The 23,422-nt window shown below is 37.4% G+C and overlaps 2 protein-coding genes across 3 annotated transcripts in view; one reads left to right on the top strand and one right to left on the bottom strand.

The window, feature by feature from the left end:
- The window catches only part of SLC16A7 (solute carrier family 16 member 7), a 174,649-nt gene that overhangs the window by 87,021 nt on the left and 64,206 nt on the right, over window positions 1-23,422 (bottom strand). The window lies entirely within an intron of this gene.
- LOC123389648 (histone deacetylase complex subunit SAP18-like) lies at window positions 3,751-4,297 on the top strand. The gene has a single exon (XM_045071848.1). It carries the CDS (start codon window positions 3,771-3,773, stop codon window positions 4,230-4,232), a length of 462 nt encoding a protein of 153 aa, XP_044927783.1. The 5' UTR covers window positions 3,751-3,770; the 3' UTR covers window positions 4,233-4,297.

The following is a 23,422-nucleotide window of genomic DNA, read 5'->3' as shown; positions in this document are numbered from 1 at the left end:
AGGCAGGGAGGCAGGCAGAGAGAGGAGGAAGCAGGCTCTCCACAGAGCAGAGAGCCCGACGCAGGGCTTGATCCCAGGACCCTGAGATCATGACCTGAGCCAAAGGCAGAGGCTTTAACCCACTGAGCCACCCAGGCGCCCTAAGATTATTCTTGATCTTTAAAATTTAATGTTCTTTGCTCTGAAGATTTAATATTGGGTATTAGACTTACTTGGAACCCCTTCCTTCTTTCCTATTCTTCCTTTTTGGAATGGGAATATCTATCCCACGCCTGTCTCACTGATACATTTTGGAAGATTTCACAGGTTCATAGCTAGAGAAGAATTTGCCTTGGGATGAATCATACCCTGAGTCACAACCATATCTCATTTTGAGATTTAGATGAGACTTTGGGCCTTAGACTTCTGAGTTGATGCTGTATCCTCCTAAAATTCATCTAACCTAATCCCCAACATGATATTTGGAGGTGGGGCCTGTGAGAAGTAAGTAGGTCATGAGGGGAGCCCTCAAGAGTGAGATCAATGTTCTTACAAAAGAGGCCCATGAAATTTCCCTCATCCCTTCTGCCATGTGAGGGCACAAGAAGACAACCATCCATGAACCAGGATGCTGGTTCCCACCAGACACAGAACTTGCTGCCACCTTCACCTTGGACCTCCCAGCCTCCAGAAAGCCACTCTGCCTATGGTATTTTGTTATAGCAGCCCCAACAGACCAAGGCTCATGGCAAAAGAGGTGGCTGAGTTAAAGATCTTGAAAGAGGAGCGGATCCTAAACTATCCAGGTGGTCCTGAAAGGCAATCACAGGTATATTTATAAGGGAGAGGCAGAGGGGGTTTAAAGACAGACACACAGAAGAGAAGACACAGAGAGGAGGCACTGATATGAAACTGAGGCAGAGCATGAAGCCACACACCCACAAACCAGTCTTCTACGTACATGTGAAAAGCTATTAACAGCTGGTGCCTTTGGAAAGAGATGGCATGTAATTCATGTGTTTTTGAAATGTCTAAATGTTCAATAATAAGTATATCTTAGTTTTCTATTAATCTTTAGACAAATGCCCAACTCAAAACTTCAGAATGCAAATATATATTCCCCTATGTATTAGTTTGGCTATTCATATTACATATAGAATTTTCACATCTTTTTTTTTCCCAAATGCTTTTTTTCCTGTTAGCTAAATTTTAATCACACTACAGTAAAAAGAAATCAGCCCCTGTTTCTAGACCTTACGTAGTAGTTTTCACGGTGTGGTCCTAGCTGAGGAGCATAAGCATTACACAGTAACTTGGTAGACACCTAAATTCTAGGTTACCAACTCAGATCTGCTGGAGGAAAACCCTTCAAGTGAGCCTCAGCAAACTCCATTCAGCAAATCCCCCAGGTGATTCTGATGCGCTGCAGTATTTGAAAATTGCTGGTTAGGCTCTTTCTCTAACACACCCACAAGAACTGGCTGTAATGGTTGTAGTAAACTATCTGTAGCTCTTGAGCCATCATGATGCTTCACCACTGCGTATCACGCCTGCTATTTCTTCCCCTGGAAGTGTTCTTCACCACTATCTTTCTCCTTCTGGCTCACTCCTCTCTATAATTTAAGATACCGAGATACCTCAGCTCCCTTACCAGTGAAATCTGGCTGTAACCCCAATCCTAACTCCCTGTGCATACGTTTACCATAACACATATATCACATTATATATATATATATATATCACACCTCCTTGGCACTCTCCCCTATTCTAGAGGACAGAATTGATCTTATTTAACTCTATTATCAGAACCTGGGAGGTGTTCGATAAACATCTTCAAAGGAACGAAAGTGAAAGAGAAATGAGTATCTTGGAAATAAGAATTGTTACCACTTCAGAATTAGCATACAGCCCTGCAGTACGGGGGTGGGTGGGGGACATACACACCCTTGTGTCAAAACTCCCTGAATTCTAACCTCTATCCCACCATATTTGAGATGTGACATTTAATCTTAGTTTTCACTACTGTAAAATGAGAATTTTAACAGTGATTATCACACAAACTTAGTGATCAATTAAGCATTCAATAAAGCCCTAGTAATTATTAGAATTATTATCTAATAGCCTTAAAAGTATACAACCTAGTTTGTTTGGATAAGAGGAGTTGCCCCAAACTTTTAAATATGTTTTCATGTCTAGAGAACAGCTTACTTGAGTATTTTACCTATTAGCATGTTTATAGTCTTCTCTTCTCTCCCAGAGCCATAAAATGTGTACGGCTCCATCCTTAGGGAGGATGGCAATTGATTTGTGTGTCTCTTCTTTCCATCTACAGTTTTCAAAGCCACAGAATCTTTTCTAGGAACAAAGTCTTACTCAGACTCCTAGTACCCAAACCTGTTACTCTGGGTAATGAGGGATGGCCTGGGTGGGGGAGTCATAAAGATCCTAGACCTCTATCTATTATCATTTCCTGACTCCTTCCCTGAAATGGTCCCTAAAGTTTCTCTTAAAATGTTTAGAATTGGAGCACAGTTGGAACATAGCTGGAAAGCCATTCAGATTATCTTTCTCACCTTTCATATTCAGTGACATTCTCTGGTTCAACCTGGAAAAAAGCAGAATTATCTCTAACAGATTTTGGGTCTTCCATTTTTCATTCAAAGATTTTCTGGTGTTTGTTTCTTTCCTTGATTTGAAAAGAAGGTAATAAACTGGCACTGGGGAAGCGGTGTTAAAAAAAAAAAAAAAAAAAATTCCTGGATTTTTCTAGGAAGATTACAGGGCCAGAGAATACCCCTTTCTCACTTTTCTATTAAAAAGGCCGTTTCAAAAATCAAGAAAAAGTCCATAAGATCTCATGCTACCAATTAAGAGATTCAGAAATATGCTAGAATCTTCTAGAGGTTTCTTTAAAATACAATACCATTGGGGGCAGGATTAAGAAATAGTGCCATAGCAAGGTGAGTCAACCTGGCCAGAGGCATGAAGTAATATGGTCTTTCATTTCACCAAGATAAACTCTCCTGGTCTACTGAGTCCCCTGCCCACTAGGTGGCTGAAGCTTCCTATGAAGCACTGCTCTTTTTTGAATCCTGAATATATTTATTTCCATTTATAACATATCTCTTTGTCACCTGATGCCTTGTCAGCATAGTTTCACGATTCTAAAAGTCCTGCCTCCTCTCTTCCTTGAGTAATCATGTTTATAGTATGGGGAAACTAAAGACAACCTAATGCACAAACTTGGGAAGTGGGAAGTGGTTGACTATATTTCTGTTATTCACTTGATAGACTGTTATACATTTATTAAATGATAATTATGAAAATTATGTAGTAACATTGGAAATATTTATTATATAATAGTCAGTGAAAAAAGAATGATATAAACTAATATGATAGCAAAATTCAAAACATGTGACAAAAGAGATGCATTAAGAAAAAATACATATAGGATGCCTGAGTGGCTCAGTCAGTTAAGCATCCGACTCTTGATCTCAGCTCAGGTTTTGATCTTAAGGTCATGAGTCCAAGCCCTGCATTGAGCATGGAGCCTATTTTAAAAAACAAATAAATAGGGGCACCTGGGTGGCTCAGTGAGTTAAAGCCTCTGCCTTCGGCTCAGGTCATGGTCTCAGGTCCTGGGATCAAGCCCTGCATCGGGCTCTCTACTCAGTGGGGAGCCTGCTTCCCTCTCTCTGCCGCCTCTCTGCCTACTTGTGATCTCTCTCTCTCTCTCTGTCAAATATATAAATAAAATCTTAAAAAAAGGTCTCGCGGGCCGTAGGAGGAAGATGGCGGTGGAGTCGCGCGTTACCCAGGAGGAAATTAAGAAGGAGCCGGAGAAACCGATCGATCGGGAGAAAACGTGCCCGCTGCTGCTGCGTGTTTTCACCACCAATAACGGCCGCCACCACCGAATGGACGAGTTTTCCCGCGGAAATGTACCGTACAGCGAGCTGCAGATCTACACCTGGATGGATGCAACTTTGAAAGAACTGACTAGTTTAGTAAAAGAAGTCTACCCAGAAGCTAGAAAGAAGGGCACACACTTCAATTTTGCAATTGTTTTTACAGATCCCAAAAGGCCTGGCTATCGAGTAAAGGAGATTGGCAGCACCATGTCTGGGAGGAAGGGGACTGATGACTCGATGACCCTGCAGTCGCAGAAGTTCCAAATAGGAGACTATCTGGACATAGCAATCACACCTCCAAATCGGGCACCACCACCTTCGGGGCGCATGAGACCATATTAAATTTTATTTACTATTTCTTGAATTATTTTTCATTCAGTTATGTAAAATAAATTCTTTTTCCTCCCCTCGTCAAAAAAAAAAAAATCTTAAAAAAAAAATATATATATATATGCGCCATAGTCTTAGCATGAGGTTGGTAGGGGAAAAATATGTATTTTTTAAATTATACTAATTTGGAATAACACTTATTATAATATGTTAATATATAAAATAACTTAATTTTATATATTTAATAATTTGCCCTAATTTGGGGATTTATGTCTGCTTTGAAAAATAGGTTAATTCATCTACAACCAATTCAAATATGATCATTGTAAATAATACAGTGAAGTTGAAGCTATATTTTTAAAGATCTTACCTCCATTTTTGTTTCCTTTTGTCTGTTTTATATTGTTTTGTTTTTACCTAAATGAAATTATGAGACTTTTCTCTACGTTGTAAAGAAAATACCCAGAGATGGTCTCCATGCATCAATTTCGATATAAATTACATTTGCTGATTACCAGTTACCCATATAAATAACATTTCTTGTTGCCTCTTTAAAGTAAACATCACTGATTAAGACACCTGACATTCTGACCTGTATTTTTTCTATCATATTTAGTAGCTATTGTCTCCATTTTGCAGACAATAAAACTGAAATTCAATGATGTCGAGCATCTATTTTTGAGACTATTGCAGCAGTGATTTCACTCTAGGACAAGGCTCTCATGGAGTTAAGAACCGTACACTTCCCTCCATCTTCATGTTACTCTGCAATCACAGACTGCTGGCAGTGTTCATACTGCTGCCCTTTCTCTATCCTACTAGATATGATGTGTTCCAATCCTTGCTTTGCTTATAGTCACTTGCCTAGGGTTTCTGCCCTCCCGCCATTTCCGGCTGTGTTTAGACTGGTGTCTAACTGCAGTCATTTCTTACAAAAGATCAATAAAACCTAGCTGAAATAGGAGGCAGAACTGAAAGTGATTACTTTCATCCCGTTTTATGACATTCTCAAGATTCACTATGAAGATCTTCTCTAAGGAAGCCTCACTGTGAAGCTCCCCAGAATTTACAATTTCAAGCCCTCCTAGTTAGAACCCGATGTTATTGTTATGTGATATGCGCTGAACACTGATAATGAAGTTGGCGCTGACTGGAACAAAAATGAACCCAAAGTTAAATATAACCTAGATGAGAGCTACAGGAACCACTGAAAATAAATCAATTGGTTCAATCCTGCTTGTCACTTCTAGAAGGTCACAGAAAGAGACATTGTCCCAAATGCAGAGAAAAGAAAATCAGCTCATTCCCTTTCTCCTTTCCTTTCGGTACTAGTCAAGACTGAATCCCACAAAAATACAGAAACAAGCAAATGCAGTCCTCTGAGAACAGATGACATACTTGCACCACACCATGTTAGAAGTAACAAAATTATTAGAACCTTTTCATCTTTGCACATTGTATCCATTTTTCCCCCCTTACCTTTCTTCTATAGGCCAGGAGGCTTCCCTCTCTCAGGTTTGGCTGCCACTTGACCAGGGAAGATACTGATAATTCCAAACAATGTAGTCCTAATTTACTTTCTCTACCTTTTAATCATTTTATGGGTTTAATTTTATTTCCATCTTGTCCTTCTCTCACAGATCCTGGCATCTACCCATCCTCTCAGAGCATAGAATCTTCTGCCTCACTGGGTCCCATTCTAGTCCAGGTAATTCACTCTATTTGTTCTGACTTTGCCCAGGCCAGGGAAAAGCTCTCACTTCCTTGCCGTGAGGATTCCTTTACATTTCTTCTGCTTTCCCATCGAATGCTAAGCTTCCTCTGACTTTTTGTTTGCCAGTCCCACACATGCCAGTCTGACTGACAGCAAGACAAGCAGCTGGGGTAGGAACTTGGAACTGCAACCCTTTCTCACTAGAACTTCGCAAACCTGGGAACAGCAGGAAGGGGATTCCTAGCTTTTCCCCCACTGCAAACAAATCTTCCTTCCTGTTCTGTTCTAGACAAAAAGATATCCTTTTCTCTTGTGCTAATTCACTTACATATCATTGTTAATGAAGTCTCTCTTGCCTTTCTAAGGGATTTGGCCCCAATAATTTCCACACTTTGTTTTAAATTTTTAATGTTTTGGTGTTTCCTGGTCTTTCCTTTGGCATACAAAATGTGTTTATCTCCTCAAGCCTAAAATGAACGGAAAAGAGGGGCACCTGGGTGGCTCAGTCTGTTAAGCGTTTGCCTTAGGTTCAGGTTATGATTCCAGGGTCCTGGAATGAGCCAGCACTGGGCTCCCTGCTCAGCGGGGAGTCTTCCTCTGTCCCTCCCTTGGTCGTCCCACACCCCCAATCTGCCTGCTTGGGCTTGCTCTCTTGCTCTCATTCTCTCTTTCAAGTAAATAAATAAAATCTTAAAAAAAAAAAAAAAAAAGGAAAGCATGACCTTCTCTAGTTACTGTTTGTTTTTGTTTTTTTTTTCCTGTGCCATCATTATATTTTTCTCATCTTCACTTCAAAACTTCATTCAAGGACCATCTTTCCTTATAACATCTACTTTCTCACCACCTACTCATAATTCTTTGCTTGGAAATTTTCACTTGCAAGCTCCACTGAATAAATTTTTTCTTGAAAATGAGCTATGACTTCCTAATCTCCAAAACCATTGTGGCTCACCTCATTAGAATTTTCTATGGTATTTAACAATACTTAATTGTATTCTGTACTTGACTTTGGCTTCTATCTCACTATCTCACTATACCTCTTTCTATGCCTAGTTTTTCTCTTTATGTCCAATGTATGTGGATTTTCATAAAGTCTATATTGTTGATTCTCTCTTCCCTTTACCTACTCTCCATAATACTGTCTGCCTCTGTAAATTCACTTACTGCTTTTATACGTGGTGTGTTCCAATTCTCTATCTTTTGTAGCAATGTTTTTCCTAAGTTGTAATTCTTTATTTCTTACTATTTCCTACACATTTCAAAAGGATACCCCACTGAAATGTTAAATTCCCGTGTCTGTTAACTGTATTAACAGTTCCTAGGCTGAAAAACCCTAAATCCTTTCTTCTGCATGCATAATTTTCTTTAATAATTTTCTTGAATGCATCTTTCTTTCCATTTCTCTTTTGCTCACCACGGCTCACACCCCATTCATCTCACACTGTCCCCTAAGGAACTGTCTCATCTTCAGTATCCCATGCTTGCCTCCCATACCTCTCCACATATCCAGCCTCCCTTTGATGCACTTAGCAGGATTAATCTCCCAACAGTATCCTCAGATTGGGTTACTCCAGCACCCAAAAACTTCAATGGCACTGCAGAGTCTTGAATTCAAGGCATTGCAAAATTTGACTATACTAAATCTTTTTTGTTCATTTTTACCATATTCCCTGTTTTAAATTGCATAATACTCAATCAGGAAACACCCATCCCAAAGGATGTTTACAGACATTACATGGATATAAGTAATCAGGTAGAGTTGAAGAATTCTCTGCTAAATGCTGTACTTATTTCACAATTTCTCAAAGTATTCACTATATTATTTTTTTTAAGATTTTATTTAGTTATTTATTTGTCAGAAAGAGAGAGAGAGAGAGCACACAAGCAGGCAGAGAGGCAGGCAGAGGCAGAGAGAGAGGCAGGCTCCCCACTGAGCAAGGAGCCCGATGCGGGACTCGATCCCAGGACCCACGGATCATGACCTGAGCCAAAGGCAGCGGATTAACCCACTGAGCCACCCAGGCATCCCTATTCACTATATTAATATACATTTCAATACATTTTGTAATAGGGCAAAAAAACTCCAGACTTGATTTTGTGCAGGGAGTGTTTATTTTTCCCCCAAGAAATCTACCATACCTTCATTTACCCAACCCTCCTACATGGTCGCATGAAGAAATGATACCCATTCTTCCATACAAATAAACAATGCCTTTTAATATAAAATCATGAAAGTCTGGCTAATAATTTTATGAGAAAGGAAAATCTACCTTCTCTAAACTTTCAAAGCTATTTGATTATACCAAACCATATTTTATTTTTGAAATTATTCATGTCTATCTTCCATCCTGTACTGCGTCTTGAGACCATGAACCATGAATAAATCATATTTATATTCTCTATAGTACTTACCACAGTAACCTCAGACTGAGTAAATAACTTCATTCCAGGATATATAAAACTTGATACGATTTTTTAAAATAGTACTTCACTTCTTTTAGCACTTTAGAATGAGGAAATTTATGTACATTCAGTTATATAAACCAGCACTTAGAAATAAAATAATAATCCTAACATGGAGTTTGTTACCCATACAATCCTAAAATAGCCATTGGGGTCAGAATCATTGCAGATAATGACAAAACTTACTCAATGGATTTAGTTTAAACAGATAAACTTATTTCAGTAAATGGAGTACAGGATTCACACAGCACTAAATGAAAGAGGGTAAATTTTGGTCTCACAGAAAACGTTTGTTTTTTTTTAGTTTTTTTTTTTTTTTTTTTTTTTTCCAATTTGGCAGACAGAGACCACAAGTAGGCAGAGATGGAGGGGCATGGGGAGGAAGCAAAGCAGGCTCCCCGCTGAGCAGAGAGCCCAACACGGGGCTCGATCCTAGGATCCCAAGATCACGACCTGACCCGAAGGAAGAGGCCCAGCCCACTGAGCCACCCAGGTGCCCCTCACGGAAAACTTTTTAAAAGCCAGCCAAATTCCAGTCAAACTACTTAGAATTTCTAGTTTCATCCAGTTCCTTTGAGGTCAAACATGTAAAATTCATTACCAAGGACCTTGGGGAATAAAGCTGCATCAAGGGATTCATGAGGTCTAGGCCTACTTGGCTCTCAGCTGGCCCCTCTAAGTGATGGAAATAAATATACCTTTGAATCTAGCCCTATCTTGAAGGGAGTTCAGAGTGACTACGCCATGTCCCTTAGAGACCTTCGAAAAAATGACATGAATGTCACTGTCATCTATGCCTAGAGCTGACTCTCTCAAAGGAACCAGTAACAGAGATCCCCATCCAAATATAAGAAATACTATAGGTTGAATCACTATTTGAAAGTATTATTTTCCATAATACTTGACCTTAAAAGGGGGCTGCAAAATGAGAACCACCCTTCATCCTTTTCATTCCCCACCATGCTTACACCTCTCTCTAGTTAGTATGCATCTCCTGATAAACAGGGAGATTATTACAGCAGATAACTTGGTTAGGAAAAATATTAGCCACAATTTTTCTACAATTTTTTTAAAAGATTTTATTTATTTATTTGAGAGAGAGAGAGACAGAGTGAAAGAGCATGAGAGGGGAGAGGTCAGCAGGAGAAGCAGACTTCCCACTGAGCAAGGAACCCGATGTGAGACTGGATCCCAGGACTCCTGAGCCCTGAGCCGAAGGCAGTCGCTTAACCAACTGAGCCACCCAGGCGCCCTTTTCTACAATTTTTGAAGCAGTTTAAGAAAATGTTTGTAATGAGCAATGGAGGCTTCTAGATTCAAAGGAGAACCGTATGCCTATACAGAGGATTGTTTTGATACGATAAAATGGAGGTTCCAAATTATTCTCAGGGAGCTAGGGAACTGAAGATGATCCTAGGAATCCATTTGCACAAATTGACCATTTTGTTTCATCTTTGTTGCTGTTTACTCTCACTATGTGGCTAAGGGCTGAGAGAAAAGTTCATGGAAGCCCACAACAGAGTAAAATAAAACAGTAAACAAGATGGATGGCATAGTACCCATGCTGTCCACTTTGCAGATTCTAATGGACAGAGAGTTCATAAGAACTATTTTCCCAAGACTCTGAAGCTCTGTATACACTGATGTTTTAAGATTCAGAAAATAAAAGTTTGGTATAGATTTGTATGGGGGGGCATTTTTGCCATTACTGGTTGCATCCCAGCTTCAGGCCCTAGGTGATGAACTATTTCTGGAGCATCGGAAGATAAGGTCTTTTCCATAGGCAATGTTTTTTTTTGTTGTTGCTGTGGTTTCCACTGAGGACATTAACAAAGAATGGTAAACCTCACTTGATCTCATTCTAATGTCATGTGATTCCCACAAATATTTGGTGGAAGACTTTTCAGAGAATTCAAGGCCCTTGCGAAAAAGCAAAAAGGGTGAAGAGGCAGAACAACTGGGGCTATTAATATCAAACTGATTCCATATTCAGTTAATATTCAATAATTATCATTGAAAGCCTACTAAGTGCCAAGTGCAGTGGCTACAGTGCTGAACAAAATGAATTCCCACCCACGGGTGTGTATTTCAGCAGAGGAGAGGTGCAAAAAAAAGAGTTATAAATATAAACAAGATAATTTGATACCTTATATAAAGAAAATAAACAGGGTTTTATGATAGAAATTACCAGGGATGGGGTAAACCAAAAAAAAGAGTTTGCAAATAAAGTAGCCAGGGAAGGGAAAATGTGGAGGAATTTTTGTTTCACTTCTGAAAAGTAAAAGCTGAAGAACCTTCTTCCTGACTTTTCAATTCAAAACATACTAACCATCAAGATAATTCATCCTCAGTCTAAGAGACAGAGGACTAGATAAAATCCCTATGAAGTTCAAAAACGTTTTTCAAATCTGGTTAATCATTATTTGGAAAACACTGTATCAGAAAATGCCCCTTATTTCCTGTGACACTCAGCCCCAGGGCTCTTAAAAGTTCTAAAAATCAATTCACTTACCCCTGCTTCATTCTGGCTATCTGTCCCAGGACTCAGCCTGTTTGTTCTCTTACCTTCTTGTCTGTTGCCTCACCTCTCTAAGAGTTCTTCTCTTGCAGTCTGACTGCAAAGTGAGATAGTCTGCCTAAACCTTTCTTTTCTTGATGGTCCTAAGGTTAGACAGAAAACCTCTTTCTTTTTTGGGTGATTATGAATCATCCCTATGGAGAAACACATGGGGATAGTAAATATGATAAACATGGCTAAGTTCTACAGCTTACAGAGTGTTAATTGTGCTGGTCTTCAATTATATATCATCTCTCTGAGATGATAATTAAAGTAGAATAATTTCTATCTTGAGTTCTTTTTCCTTCATTCTAATTCTGCCCTTATGATAAAATCAAGATAGAACACTGTGTTTTCATATCTACTTATTTCCAGTGTTCACTCATCCATGCACTCATTTAACGTTACGGGTACCTCATTTTATTCCAGACATTAAAGATATAAAGATAACTGACACAAAATATTGTCTCTGACCTATGAAATAACTCAGTCTAGGAGATAAATTATGAAGTAGATGATTACAACCCAGTATGATAAACATCATTAAATGGGTAAATTCACATTTCTATGGAGAAAGATGAGGAAAAAGGAGACTACATGGAAATAAGTTAAGGAACTATCTTAACATTTATGTGGTATGACCTGAGTCTTGAAATATGAATGGGATCCACTCCTGGGATAGACTGGGGCAGGATGGGATTGGGAGTGTTAACAGATGACAAGAAAATACATCAGTCGGTAGGTCTCAGAAATGAGACAGCATGACATCATGATGCTGTTAGTGAGAAATGAGGTTAAAGGGCACCTAACTCTAGTCAGCAAATTCTAACAAAACTGAAGAGAAGACAATACGATAATATTAGTTGATTTAAATACTCAACTTTCAACAATCGATAGATCATCCTGTCAGAAATCAATCAGGAAACATTGTACTCGAAATATACTTTAGTCTAAATAGACAAAATCGCATATAAAGAGCACTCCACCCAACAGCAAGAGAATGCACGTTCTTCTCAATTGCACAGAGACCATTCTCTAGGGTAGATCATGAATTAGATCATAAAAGATGTACTAGTAAATTTAAGACTTTAATCATACCAAGTATCTTTCCCACCATAATTGAATTAAACTAGAAACCAATAACTGAAAAAAACTGGAAAGTTCACCAATATGTGGAAATTAAACAATATAACTCCTGAGTAACCAATGAATCAAAGAAGAAATAAAAAATTATTTTGAGGGGTGCCTGCATGGCTCAGTGGGTTAAGTCTCTGCTTTGGCTGAGGTCATGATCTCAGGGTCCTGGGATCGAGTCCTGCATTGTGCTCTCTGCTCAGCAGGGAGCCTGCTTCCTCCTCTCTCTGGCTGCCTCTCTGCCTACTTGTGATCTCTCTCTCTCTCTCTGACAAATGAATAAATAAAAAATCTTTTTAAAAAATTATCTTGAAACAAAAGCAAATGGAAATATAACATGGCAAAACTTATAGGAAGTAACAAAAGTTAATTCTAGGAGGGAAGTTTATAGTGATAAACATTTACACTGAGAGAAAAGAAAGATCTCAAATAAACAAACTAAATTTGAACCTCAAGGAACTAGAGGAACAAAATAAGCCCAAACTTAGCTTAAGGAAAGAAATAAGAAAGATTAAAGCAGAATAAGTTAGAGACCAGAAAAAAATTAGAAAAGATCAATGAAACTAAGAGCTTATTTGAAAAGATAAACAAAATTGACAAATTTTTGGCTAGACTAAGAAAGGAAAAAGAACATTCAAATAAATTAGATGAGAAATGAAAGAGGAGACATTACTATTGATGCCATGGAAATACAAAGGATCATAAGAGACCAGTATGAAAAACTATATGCCAACAAATTGGATAACCTAGAAGAAACAGATACATTTCTAGAAAAGTACAACCTACTAAGACTGAATCTTGAGGAACAAGAAAATACAAACAGACTAATAACAAGTAGGGTGACTCAATCAGTAATCAAAAACCTCCCAACAAAGAAAAGTCCAGGACCAAATTCAGAGAGTGGTTAATTCTAACAAATATTTAAAAAGAATTAATGCCAATCCTTCCCAAATGCTTCCAAAATGTTGGGGGAAATATCAGAATGGCTAAAATGAAAAACACAACGAACAAGTTTTGAGCGGATGTGAATAAAGGAAACCTTGCACTGTTGGCGGGACCGTACACTGATGCAGCCACTCTGGAAAACAGTATGGAAGTTCCTCAAAAAATTAAATACAGAATCACCATATAATCCAGTAATTCCACTACTGGACATTTACCCAAACAAAACAGCAAACAAACAAAAAACACTAATTCAAAAGATATATGCACCCTTATGTTTACTACAGCATTATTTATAATAGCAAAGATATAGGAGGCCTATTACTAACAAGACAAGAGATAAGTGTTAGCAAAGACATAGAGAAAAAGTAACCCTGATGCACTGTTGGTAGGAATACAAATTAGTAAAGCAACTATGGGAAATAGCAAAAAAAATTCCTCAAAAATTAAAAATAGAATTATTATAAAATCCAGCAGTACCAATTCTGGGTATATATGCAAAGGAAATAAAATCACTGCCTCAAGGAGATACCTGCACCGCTGTGTTCACTGCAGAATTATCCACAATAGCCAAGACATGGAAACAACCTAGGTTGGTTGAATGGATAAAGAAAATGTGAGATATACATATACAATGGGTGTGTGTGTGTGGAATACAATGGAATACTGTTCAGTCATAAAAAAGGAAACTCTGCCATTTATGACATGAATGGACTTCGAGGGCATTATGCAAAGTGGAATAAATCAGAGAGTAAGAAATACTGTATCATCTCTCATATGCGGAACCTAAGAACATTGAATTCATATAGAAACATAGAATAGTGGCTGCTAAGGGTTGAGGAGTAAGGAATTGGGGAGATGTTAAGAATACTAACGTCCAGGGATAAGATGAAAAAGTTCTGGGGATCTAATGTATACACAGTGACTACAGTTAACAAAACTTCATTATATACTTCAGAGTTACTAAGAGAATAGATCCTAAATACTCTCACCACAAAATAAAAATGGCAACTACATAAAGTGATAGTAGTATAAACAACCCTTATTGTGGTAATCATTTTACCATATATAAATGTATCAAATCATCACATTGTACATCTTTTATTTATACAATGTTATATCTCAGTAAAGCTGAGAAGCACACAAAAGCAGTGGATCAATACAAAGTTTAGAATAACAGCTACTTCTGGGGTGCCTGGGTGGCTCAGTGGATTAAAAAATTAAGCATCTATTGGGGCACCTGGGTGGCTGAGTAGTTGGGCATCTGCCTTCAGCTCAGGTCATGATCTTGGGGTCATAAGATCGAGCCCTGCATCAGGTTCTCTGCTCAGCAGAGAGCCTCTTTCTCCCTCTTACTTTCTCCCCTCTCACGTTCTCTCTCTCTCTCTAATAAATAAATAAAATCTTAAAAAAAAAAAAAAAGCATCCAACTCTTGATTTTGGCTCAGGTCATATCTCAGAGTCGTGAGACTGAGTCCCACCTCCAGCTGTGCGGGGTGTGGAGCCTGCTTAAGATTCTCCCTCTCCCTATACTTCTCCCCTTTCCCTTACTCTTCCTCTTTCTAAAAAAAAAAAAAAAAGAAAGAAAGAATTTAGAATAATAGTTACTTCCTTTGGGAGCTGGTTGGGCATGAAACAGGAGAAGAGTAAAGTCATTTCAGGGGATGTTTCTAGTAAATTCTTCAGTTGACTGATAAGTTTCTGGATATTCATTATATTAATATGCATTCTAATTTATGTATATATTACTTAAAACCTTTTGTATTAATCAAGTAGGTTTATATGATAAATAAAATCATAATAATAGTAGTGCTATTTTATCTTCCTGTAGATGAAAATACCATAGGAAAGAATTGTATATTATTTTCTCTCCCTCCATTTCCTACATTTTGTTTTCTTTTCAAGGTGACATACTTTAATTTTTTTAAATCAATTTATAACATTATAATAGTTGAAAGTACTCCTAAGAAAGGTAATTTCTTAGTTTTCCGTTTTCCAGAAATTATAAGCTCCAATGATGAGGGCTGTACCTAATTGTGCATGATTGTTTTTCAAGTACATTTGTTGTGCTCAACTAGATAACTGTAACAAAAATCCAATAATTAGTAAATGGATTTTTATGTAAGTATGAGATTTACTGGTAAGTACAAGTTAAAAAAAAAAATCAGGAGCTACTTGACATCAAAAAGGAAAAGTGCAGGGCCACATCAGTATACTTAAAAAGATACTGCAACTATATGTTTTTTAAAAATAAAGTTTTAATTTAAAATGATTAGTTTATTCAAAATGCACATGTCCTCAATATAAAAGAAATTGAATTTTTCATCCAATTAGTCAAAGCACATAGTCAAAATACTAAAAAATGAGGTAAATTGTTTTTTACCTAGAAGCATAATAAATCAGAAGCAAACTCTGTCAAATGTTAGTCATTGAGAACATCAATCTGTACAATGACTTGGCTGTCAGCTTCAGGTTTGAGGCTTAATCATTTCAGAAGCAAGAAAGCCATGAGTCATATTTTACCCAAGAGACACTTGAGAACACATATTCATGCTGTTCCCCTCATAAATTTCTTGACAATTTGCCTCAAGGTCAATTGGCAATGAAATAATAGAAATTTTAAATTTCGAACAGATTATGTGAAGGTGGATTTAATGAATACGTAGCCTGCACTGTCATTTGGTCTCATGTATATCTCCATCAGAAAGTATGAGACAGCCTTCAAAACTAATAAAACACATCATAGTCCTGAAGTACACTTCATAAGTAAGTGCATGACACAGAAAACCTGCATGATATCAGGATATCTGACTCCAGGTCATTTCTTCTACAGGGTTAGCTTTTGGAGTTTTTTAAAAAGTGTTTTATATCCAAAGAAGCATAATTCATTAATTCATGATACGTACATAAATTTTATTATATCATGCATCATATTTATTTAAAGACCATGACATAAAAATGGTAATAATGCAAAACTGGCTAGAAGTTATTCCCCTCCCTGTAGCCACCTCTCTAATTCGTTCCCTTGAACACCTACTCTGAGCTTGGCCATGTGACTGCGCGTTAATAGTCTGTGTGCATTGTCCTAACAAAATACCATAGACTGGGTGACTTAAACAGCAGAAAGTAATTTTTTCACACTTCTGGACACTGGAAGTCCAAGATCAGGGTGCCGGCTTGCTCCAATTCTGGTGAAAACCTTTTCCCTGGCTTGCAGAAAGCCACTTCTGTGTGTTCACATAGCTTTTTCTTGATGCATGTGTACAGACAGAAAGATACCAAGCTTTCTGGTGTTTCTTTGCACAAGGGCAACCATTCCATCAGACCTTGTCCCCCCACCCTCATAACCTAGTTTCCTTCCAAAGGCCCCATCACCAAATATCATTACACTGGGGATTAGGACTTCAAAAAAAATGGACTTGGAGAGGTAGGCACAAAAACATGTGGTATGTTAACACTGGCCAATGGAACAACAGCAAATAAGAAACAAGCAGATACTTAAAAACCATTTGTACATTTGAGACCCTCCTTTCTCGTTTCCCTCCTTTCTTGGGAACCTTGTCATCACTACCCTATAAAGGGACCCAAGCTGGCATGTTGCTCTGAAGGAACACATGGCCTTGTGCCATCTTCATTCTTGCTGATCTACACTATCTCAGCTATAAGTAAAATAACCTGAAAGCTGAAGATCAGTCTTACCACTTTCTGAGACAATTATAATCACAGATTAGCACCATTCTCCCCACCTCTTTGGGCCTTTCAAACACAACACTATTTCATATGTGACTTATGCCCACCTACTCTTCCTTGAACATTGTGATGTTCATCAACAGTCACCTTAAACAGTTCTACCATCAGAGTTCTGCCAAAAGAAGCTTCCTTTAGTCTAGCATTTAATTCATAAACATTTATTCAAACAACTTCGACATAGAAAGAATTCAACAGATTAAAATTAGGGGCACAACAGTGGAGCAAGACAGAGCTCACGCATTCATTCACACAGTATGTGTATGAATGTATGGGAGATAGTAACAAGAAAATGTAGAAAATTATAATACTCTGTGATAGCTGTTTGCAACTACAATGATTTGAACCAGCAAATACAGAAATTACTTGAGTGATTAATCTCCTCAATTGTCCCAAGTATGTTACATAAACATTATGCATCTCCATACAAAGGAGGTGAGCTAATTCAATCCATTCTAAGACTTACGGCATTAAGCTATACTTTTCTCATCAAACCCCAGTTGAGAAAAAAACAGTCTATGCTAATAACCATTATATTAGGAAGTACAATCATACCAGCCTGAGGAGATTATAAATATATTTTGCTTTAGTCTTTACTGATAAATGAATAGTCAGGTGAAAAGCAGAGAACAATCAAAAAAAAAAAAAATGGGGGGTGCCTGGCTAGCTTAGTCAGTAGAACATGTGACTTTTTTTTTTTAATTTAAGATTTTATTTATTTATTTGACAGAGAGAGAGCACAAGCAGGAGAGGGGGAGCAGGAGAGAGAGAAGCAAATTCCCCGCTGAACAGGGAGCCTGATGCAGGGCTCATCCCAGGACCCTGGGATCATGACCTGAGCCAAAGGCAAACACTTAAACAACTAAGCCACCCAGTGCCCCAGCATGTGACTCTTGATCTCAGGGTCAAGCATTCAAGCCCCACACTGGGTGTGCAGCCTATTCAAAAATAAAAGAATTATAAATATAAATCAAGAATATTTTGCACAGGTTCTCAGTAAGGAGATGCTAGTACACTTAGAGAACTAAAAGATAAAGCTGACTTCCTCTTTCTGATGGTTAACCAGTGATGTCCCAGAAAATGTCACAGCAAAGTCCAATAGAGACTAAAGTAACTTGGAAGAAATAATAGAATGAAAAACACAGTTCCATCTTTATAAAGTGTTTCCAATATTAAATTCAGTGTTACGGTAAGAAATGGATGTTATTTTTTTTTCATTGTTGCTAATGTCTTCCCAGGTGTATATGAGACAGTTATTCACTATTTCCATGATTTAACCCATGCTAAAGAGGAAAAAAGTATTAATTAAATATTAATATAAAATGTTTTAGAGCTAAAAAATACAAAGGACTACTAGTAGACCCCCCCCAAAAAAATTACATTCACTGGTAACTTGTCCAGTCTATAAATAACAGTGCATCCCTTTACTGTATTAGGTTTAATTTTGTTCAACATGCTGGGATTCTTATCTTCAGTATTTATTCTGTCTACGTTGATGACATGGTCTTAGCAGGATATTTCAGAAGAAGCCTCAAGAAACAACTGAATCTATTTGCCAATTACTGTTAGAAAGAAGAGCTCAGTATTAATTATGCCAAGCCTAATTCATCATTTTTGGTAGATTTTCTTCTATATCCAGATATAAAATGCTAAAAATTCTATCCAACAGGTTAGCCTCATTATATGTGGGAGTGTTATGTAGCAAACTCATCCTGACGTGCTTATTATACTGCTCAAAATTCTAAGTTTTATAGGAGCCTTGTAAGTTATTTTATGATAGAGGTGATCAAAATGGAAACTTCCTGCCTACAAAAGTCAGAGGCATCTCTTTTACACTTTAGAGTGCAGAGTTCTGCAGTATTAAAGCTTTTGTTCAAATAGCTGACTAGATCCAAATGCGTATTTGAGTTAAAGTCCTTGGGCTATTCTAAAGTACTTTTGTAGAACTATATTGGTATGGAGATGGCACATCCTTCCTCTAGGTAAGGATACAAACAAGGCTCTGATTTTTATATAATTTCATGTTTGCAAACCACAACAATTAGAATATAAAGCAGGTCTATCTTACTGCAACAGGTGATACAGAACTGCCAACCACTTCTGTCTTTACCTTTTGCTATCCAACTTTAGTCAAAAGTCAGCAGACAGATCAAGATATCTCTGTAGGGTTGCTGGAGGTGAGGTGTTTTGGGGGCATGGCTTAAATAGGTGATAGGGATTAAGGAGGGCACCTGTGATGAACACTAGGTGTCGTATGTAAGTGATGAATCACAGAGTTCTACTATAGAAACTAGTATTACACAATATGTTAACTAATTGGAATTAAAATTAAAATCTTAAAAAGAAAAAAAGAGGTGTTTCTGTAAATTTTCACTTGGATACAAGCCCTCTGTTGCAAGCACATGATGATGAAAAATAAAATCTGTAAAGAGAAAACCAAAGTAAATAACTAACCTAAATGGTAATAGTAATAATAATCTCAACAATGGTAAGCATCTCCACTGACCAGAAACACATGGTAGTAAAACATAAGTCTCCTGGAATCTGGAGCTAGAAGAAGTCACTGAAGCAGAAGTTCATGTTCTGTTTAATGGAGCAGAGGACTAGAACAAGTGTTCCATGCAAGATCAGGGATGAGAGAATCACACACTGATATAAACCAGATGCTGGTCTAGGCCTATCCTGCATTCATTCCCTCAATCCCTCCTGAATGAAGGAAGAAAAAATAAAACTGTTGCCGCTCACTACCTGGGACAGTTTTGTTTTGTTTTGTTTTGTTTTTTAAATACTGGAGCCAGAGCACAGGCAGTACTTTGGAGCAAAAATTAAATGAAGCTAGTCCGTGGCTTAGATTTCTATAGATTTCATACAAGCACAGAATGTGGAGCAGTGCTTGTTGAAGCAGTGCTTGTTGAAATCATCAATTTCCCGCCCAAGTACACATGTTTTGGCACATGAAGATAAGTACAGAATGCTTACAGCTACATGAAAATAAGAGTTTTTAAGAATTGGAAATAATTTAAATGTCTATTAATAAAAGAATAGGTAACTAAAGTATATTAAAATGTCTATACTACCCAAGGAATCTTATACTTAATGCAATCTTATCAAAATACCAAGAGCATTTTTCATAGAACCAGAATAAACAATCCTAAAATGTATATAGAACCACAAAAGACTCCAATTAGCCAAAATAATTCTGAAAATGAAATGCAAACCTGTAGGCATCACAATTCCAAACTTGAAGTTATATTACAAAGCTCTCCTAACAAAGACAGTATGATACTGGCACAAAAACAGACATAAAGATCAATGGAACAGAATAGAAAACTCAGAAATAGACCCATAGTTATATATGCTCAACTAATCTTTGACAAAGCAGGAAAGAATATCCAATGGGGCGGGAGGAGGGAGACAATCTCTTCAGCAAATGGTGTTGGGAAAACTAGATAGCAACATGCAGAAGAATGGAACTGGACCACTTTCTTATACCAGACACAAAAATAAATTCAAAATGGATGTAAACTTAATTGTGAACCAAGAAACCACCAAAATCCTAGAGGAGTACACAGGCAGCAACCTCTTTGACATTGGCCATAGCAACTTCCTACTAGACACATCTCTGGAGGCAAGGGAAACAAAAGCAAAAATAAACTATTGGGACTTCATCAAAATAGAAAACTTCTGCACAGCGAAGGAAGCAATCAACAAAACTAAAAGGCAACCTACTGAATGGGAAAAGATATTTGCAAACAACATATCTGATAAAGGTTTAGTATTCAAAATCTATAAAGAACTAATACTGAACATCCCCAAAATAAGTAATCCAGTTTAAAAATGGGCAGAAGACCTAAATACATATTGTCCCAAAGAAGACACAGGTGACTAACAGACACATGAAAAGTTGCTCAACATCACTCATCAACAGGGAGATACAAATCAACACTGTACTGAGATAAAATCACCTCACACCTGTCAGAATGGCTAAAATTAACAGGACAGGATAGGACAGATTTTGGCAAAGATGTGGGGAAAGGGCACTTTTCCACTGTTGGTGGGAATGCAAATTAGTGCACTCACTCTGGAAGAGGATGGAAGTTCCTCAAAAAGTTAAAAATAGAACTATCCTATGAAGCAGCAATTGCACTACTAGGTTTTTACCCAAAGGAAACAAAAACACTAATTCAAAGGGACACGTGTAACCCAATGTTTATAGCAGCATTATCAACAAAAGTCAAACCATAGGAACAGCCCAAGTGTCCATGACTGGTGAATGGATAAAGAAGAGGTGGTATACATATAAAATGGAATATTAATCAGCCATAAAAAAGAATGAAATCTCACCATTTGCAACAACATAGATGGTGATAGAGAGTATTATATTAAGTGAAATAAGTCAGAGTAAAACAAATACCACAGTGATTTCACTCATATGTGGAATTTCAGAAACAAAACAGATGAACATGGGGGGTGGGAAGAGAGGCAAACCAGGAAACAGACTCTTAACTACAGAGAACAAACTGATGATTACAAACTGGAGGTGGGTGGGGGTAAGGGTTAAATGGGTGATGGGGATTAAGGAGGGCACTCATGATGAGCACTGGTGTTGTATATAAGTGATGAATCACTAAATTCCACACCTAAGACTAATATTACACTGTATATTAACTAACTGGATTTTAAATAGAAACTTGAAAAAAATGATAAGCAGAAAAAAAATTATGTATATTCATGGAATGGAATATACAGAGTTAAAATGAATGAGCTAAAGCTATATGTTTGAGCCGGCTCCAATAAAGCATATGGCAAAGGATTAATCAGTACGATGCCAATATATGAAGTATGATAACACATAAAACTTTATAAAATATTATGTATGGAAGCATAGACTATATATATAGAAGCATATATACTTGCTATATATATATACTATATATTATAGTATATAATACATATTATAGTATATAATATTAGTACTTAAGTAACTAAGACAACATTTAATTAATCAATAACTATATTATGTACATATTATGTGCTTGGCACTATTCTAGGCACTGGGTATAAGCAATCAATAAAAGAGACTAAAATTCCTGCCCTTACAGAGCTTATATTCCAGTAGAAAGAAAGAAGGGATCAGAGAAGAAACAAATAAATGAGATGTGAAGCATTCCTTGTGATGACTACTCTGGAGTATAATGCAACCTAAAAGGGAGATGTAGAAAGCTGCGGGCAGTGTGTTACAATTCTAAACCTCATAGTCAGAAAATGCCTCACAGAGAAAGCCTGACTAAGAAAGTGACTTGTAAGCAAAGATCTAAGAAGGTGTGGGTATAAGATAAAAAAAAAAAAGAAAAAAAAATGTACACAGGTGTTGTTTTTGATAGTGGGAAGAGCACATGCAAAGGCCCTGAGGCTTCCCTGTGCCTGCCAAGTTCAACAAGAAACAGATGTAGAGACATAGTGTAGAATATATACAGCTATACAAAGAATAGTTATGATGTAAAGCTATTTTAACAGAACTATTGGGTTAGATGGGAGAGAGAAAAATGCATGAGACATGGATTCAGGTCTCCAAGAACTTCTAAGTAGCCTATATCACACTAAGAATAAGTAATAAAAGAAGGAATGAAGGCTGAAGAAGCAAAAGACAGTTTCCCTAGAAAACTGCCAAATTCTCAGTCAATTTTTATTGTGGGGGAAGGGGTAACCACAAAGAACAAATCACTTTGCAAAAAAAGAAAAAAAAAGTGCTTCTCGTATCCTTTTTCCTATACTTCCTATCTGTGATGGTTAATTTTCTTTACCAACCTGGCTAGGCTATGGTGTCAGTTGTTGGGTCAAATAGTCTAAATAACTGCTGTGAAGGTATTTTGAAGATGTAATTGACTTTACGTGAAGAAAAGTTACCCTTCAAACCACGGGTGGCCCTCATCCAATCAGATGAAAGCCCTAAAAGCAAAACCTGAGGTTTCCCAAAGAAGAAAGAATTCCGCCTCAAAACCGTAACCTAGAAATTCATCCTGAGTTGCTAGCCTGCTGGCCGACCCTATGAATTCTGGACTCAAGACTGAAACATCAACTCTTACATGAATTTCCAGCCTGCTAGCCTGCTCTGCAGATTTCAGACTTGCCAGCCCCTGTAACTGCGTAAGCTAAGTCCTTAAAATAAATCTTTCGGTTTTGTTTCTCTATAGAACCCCGACTGATACAGAGGACAGAGGAGGGAGCCACAAATAATTGTTCTCAAGCCTTAAAACTTAGTGGAACTTGTTCTGCTAAGTGTAAACTTGCTTTAGACCAATGACCCTTTTTTCTTTACAATTTCTCCCATTTTGAAGAGGAGTATCTATTCTTTACCTGCCCTACTATGTTATCTTGGAAGCAGATAACTCACTTTCTGGACTTCACAGGTCCACTAAATGGAGAGGAATTTTGCTCCTGAGGGCAAAGACCCCACCCTTGAACTGATTTTCATAGAATTTGGACTTTAAATGGATGCTAGAATGGCTAAGACTTCAGAGGATATTGGGATGGAGTGAATGCATTTTTTTTTTTTTTACGTGGGAAGAACCTGACTTTGGGAAGGATCACAAGTAGACTGCTTGGGTTGAACTGTGTCCCTAAATTAAAAAAAAAAAAAAAAAA

This window comes from Mustela putorius, unplaced genomic scaffold (genome assembly GCF_011764305.1).
Source record: "Mustela putorius furo isolate JIRA1106 unplaced genomic scaffold, ASM1176430v1.1 tig00003988_pilon_pilon_pilon, whole genome shotgun sequence".
Classification (NCBI taxonomy): Eukaryota; Metazoa; Chordata; class Mammalia; order Carnivora; family Mustelidae; genus Mustela; species Mustela putorius.
Note: the sequence above shows the minus strand (reverse complement) of the source record. Positions and strands in the feature narration are given on the sequence as shown.

Coding starts and splice junctions, on each gene's coding strand:
- LOC123389648 (XM_045071848.1), top strand. CDS start 3,771: ATGGCGGTGGAGTCGCGCGTTACCCAGGAGGAAATTAAGAAGGAGCCG.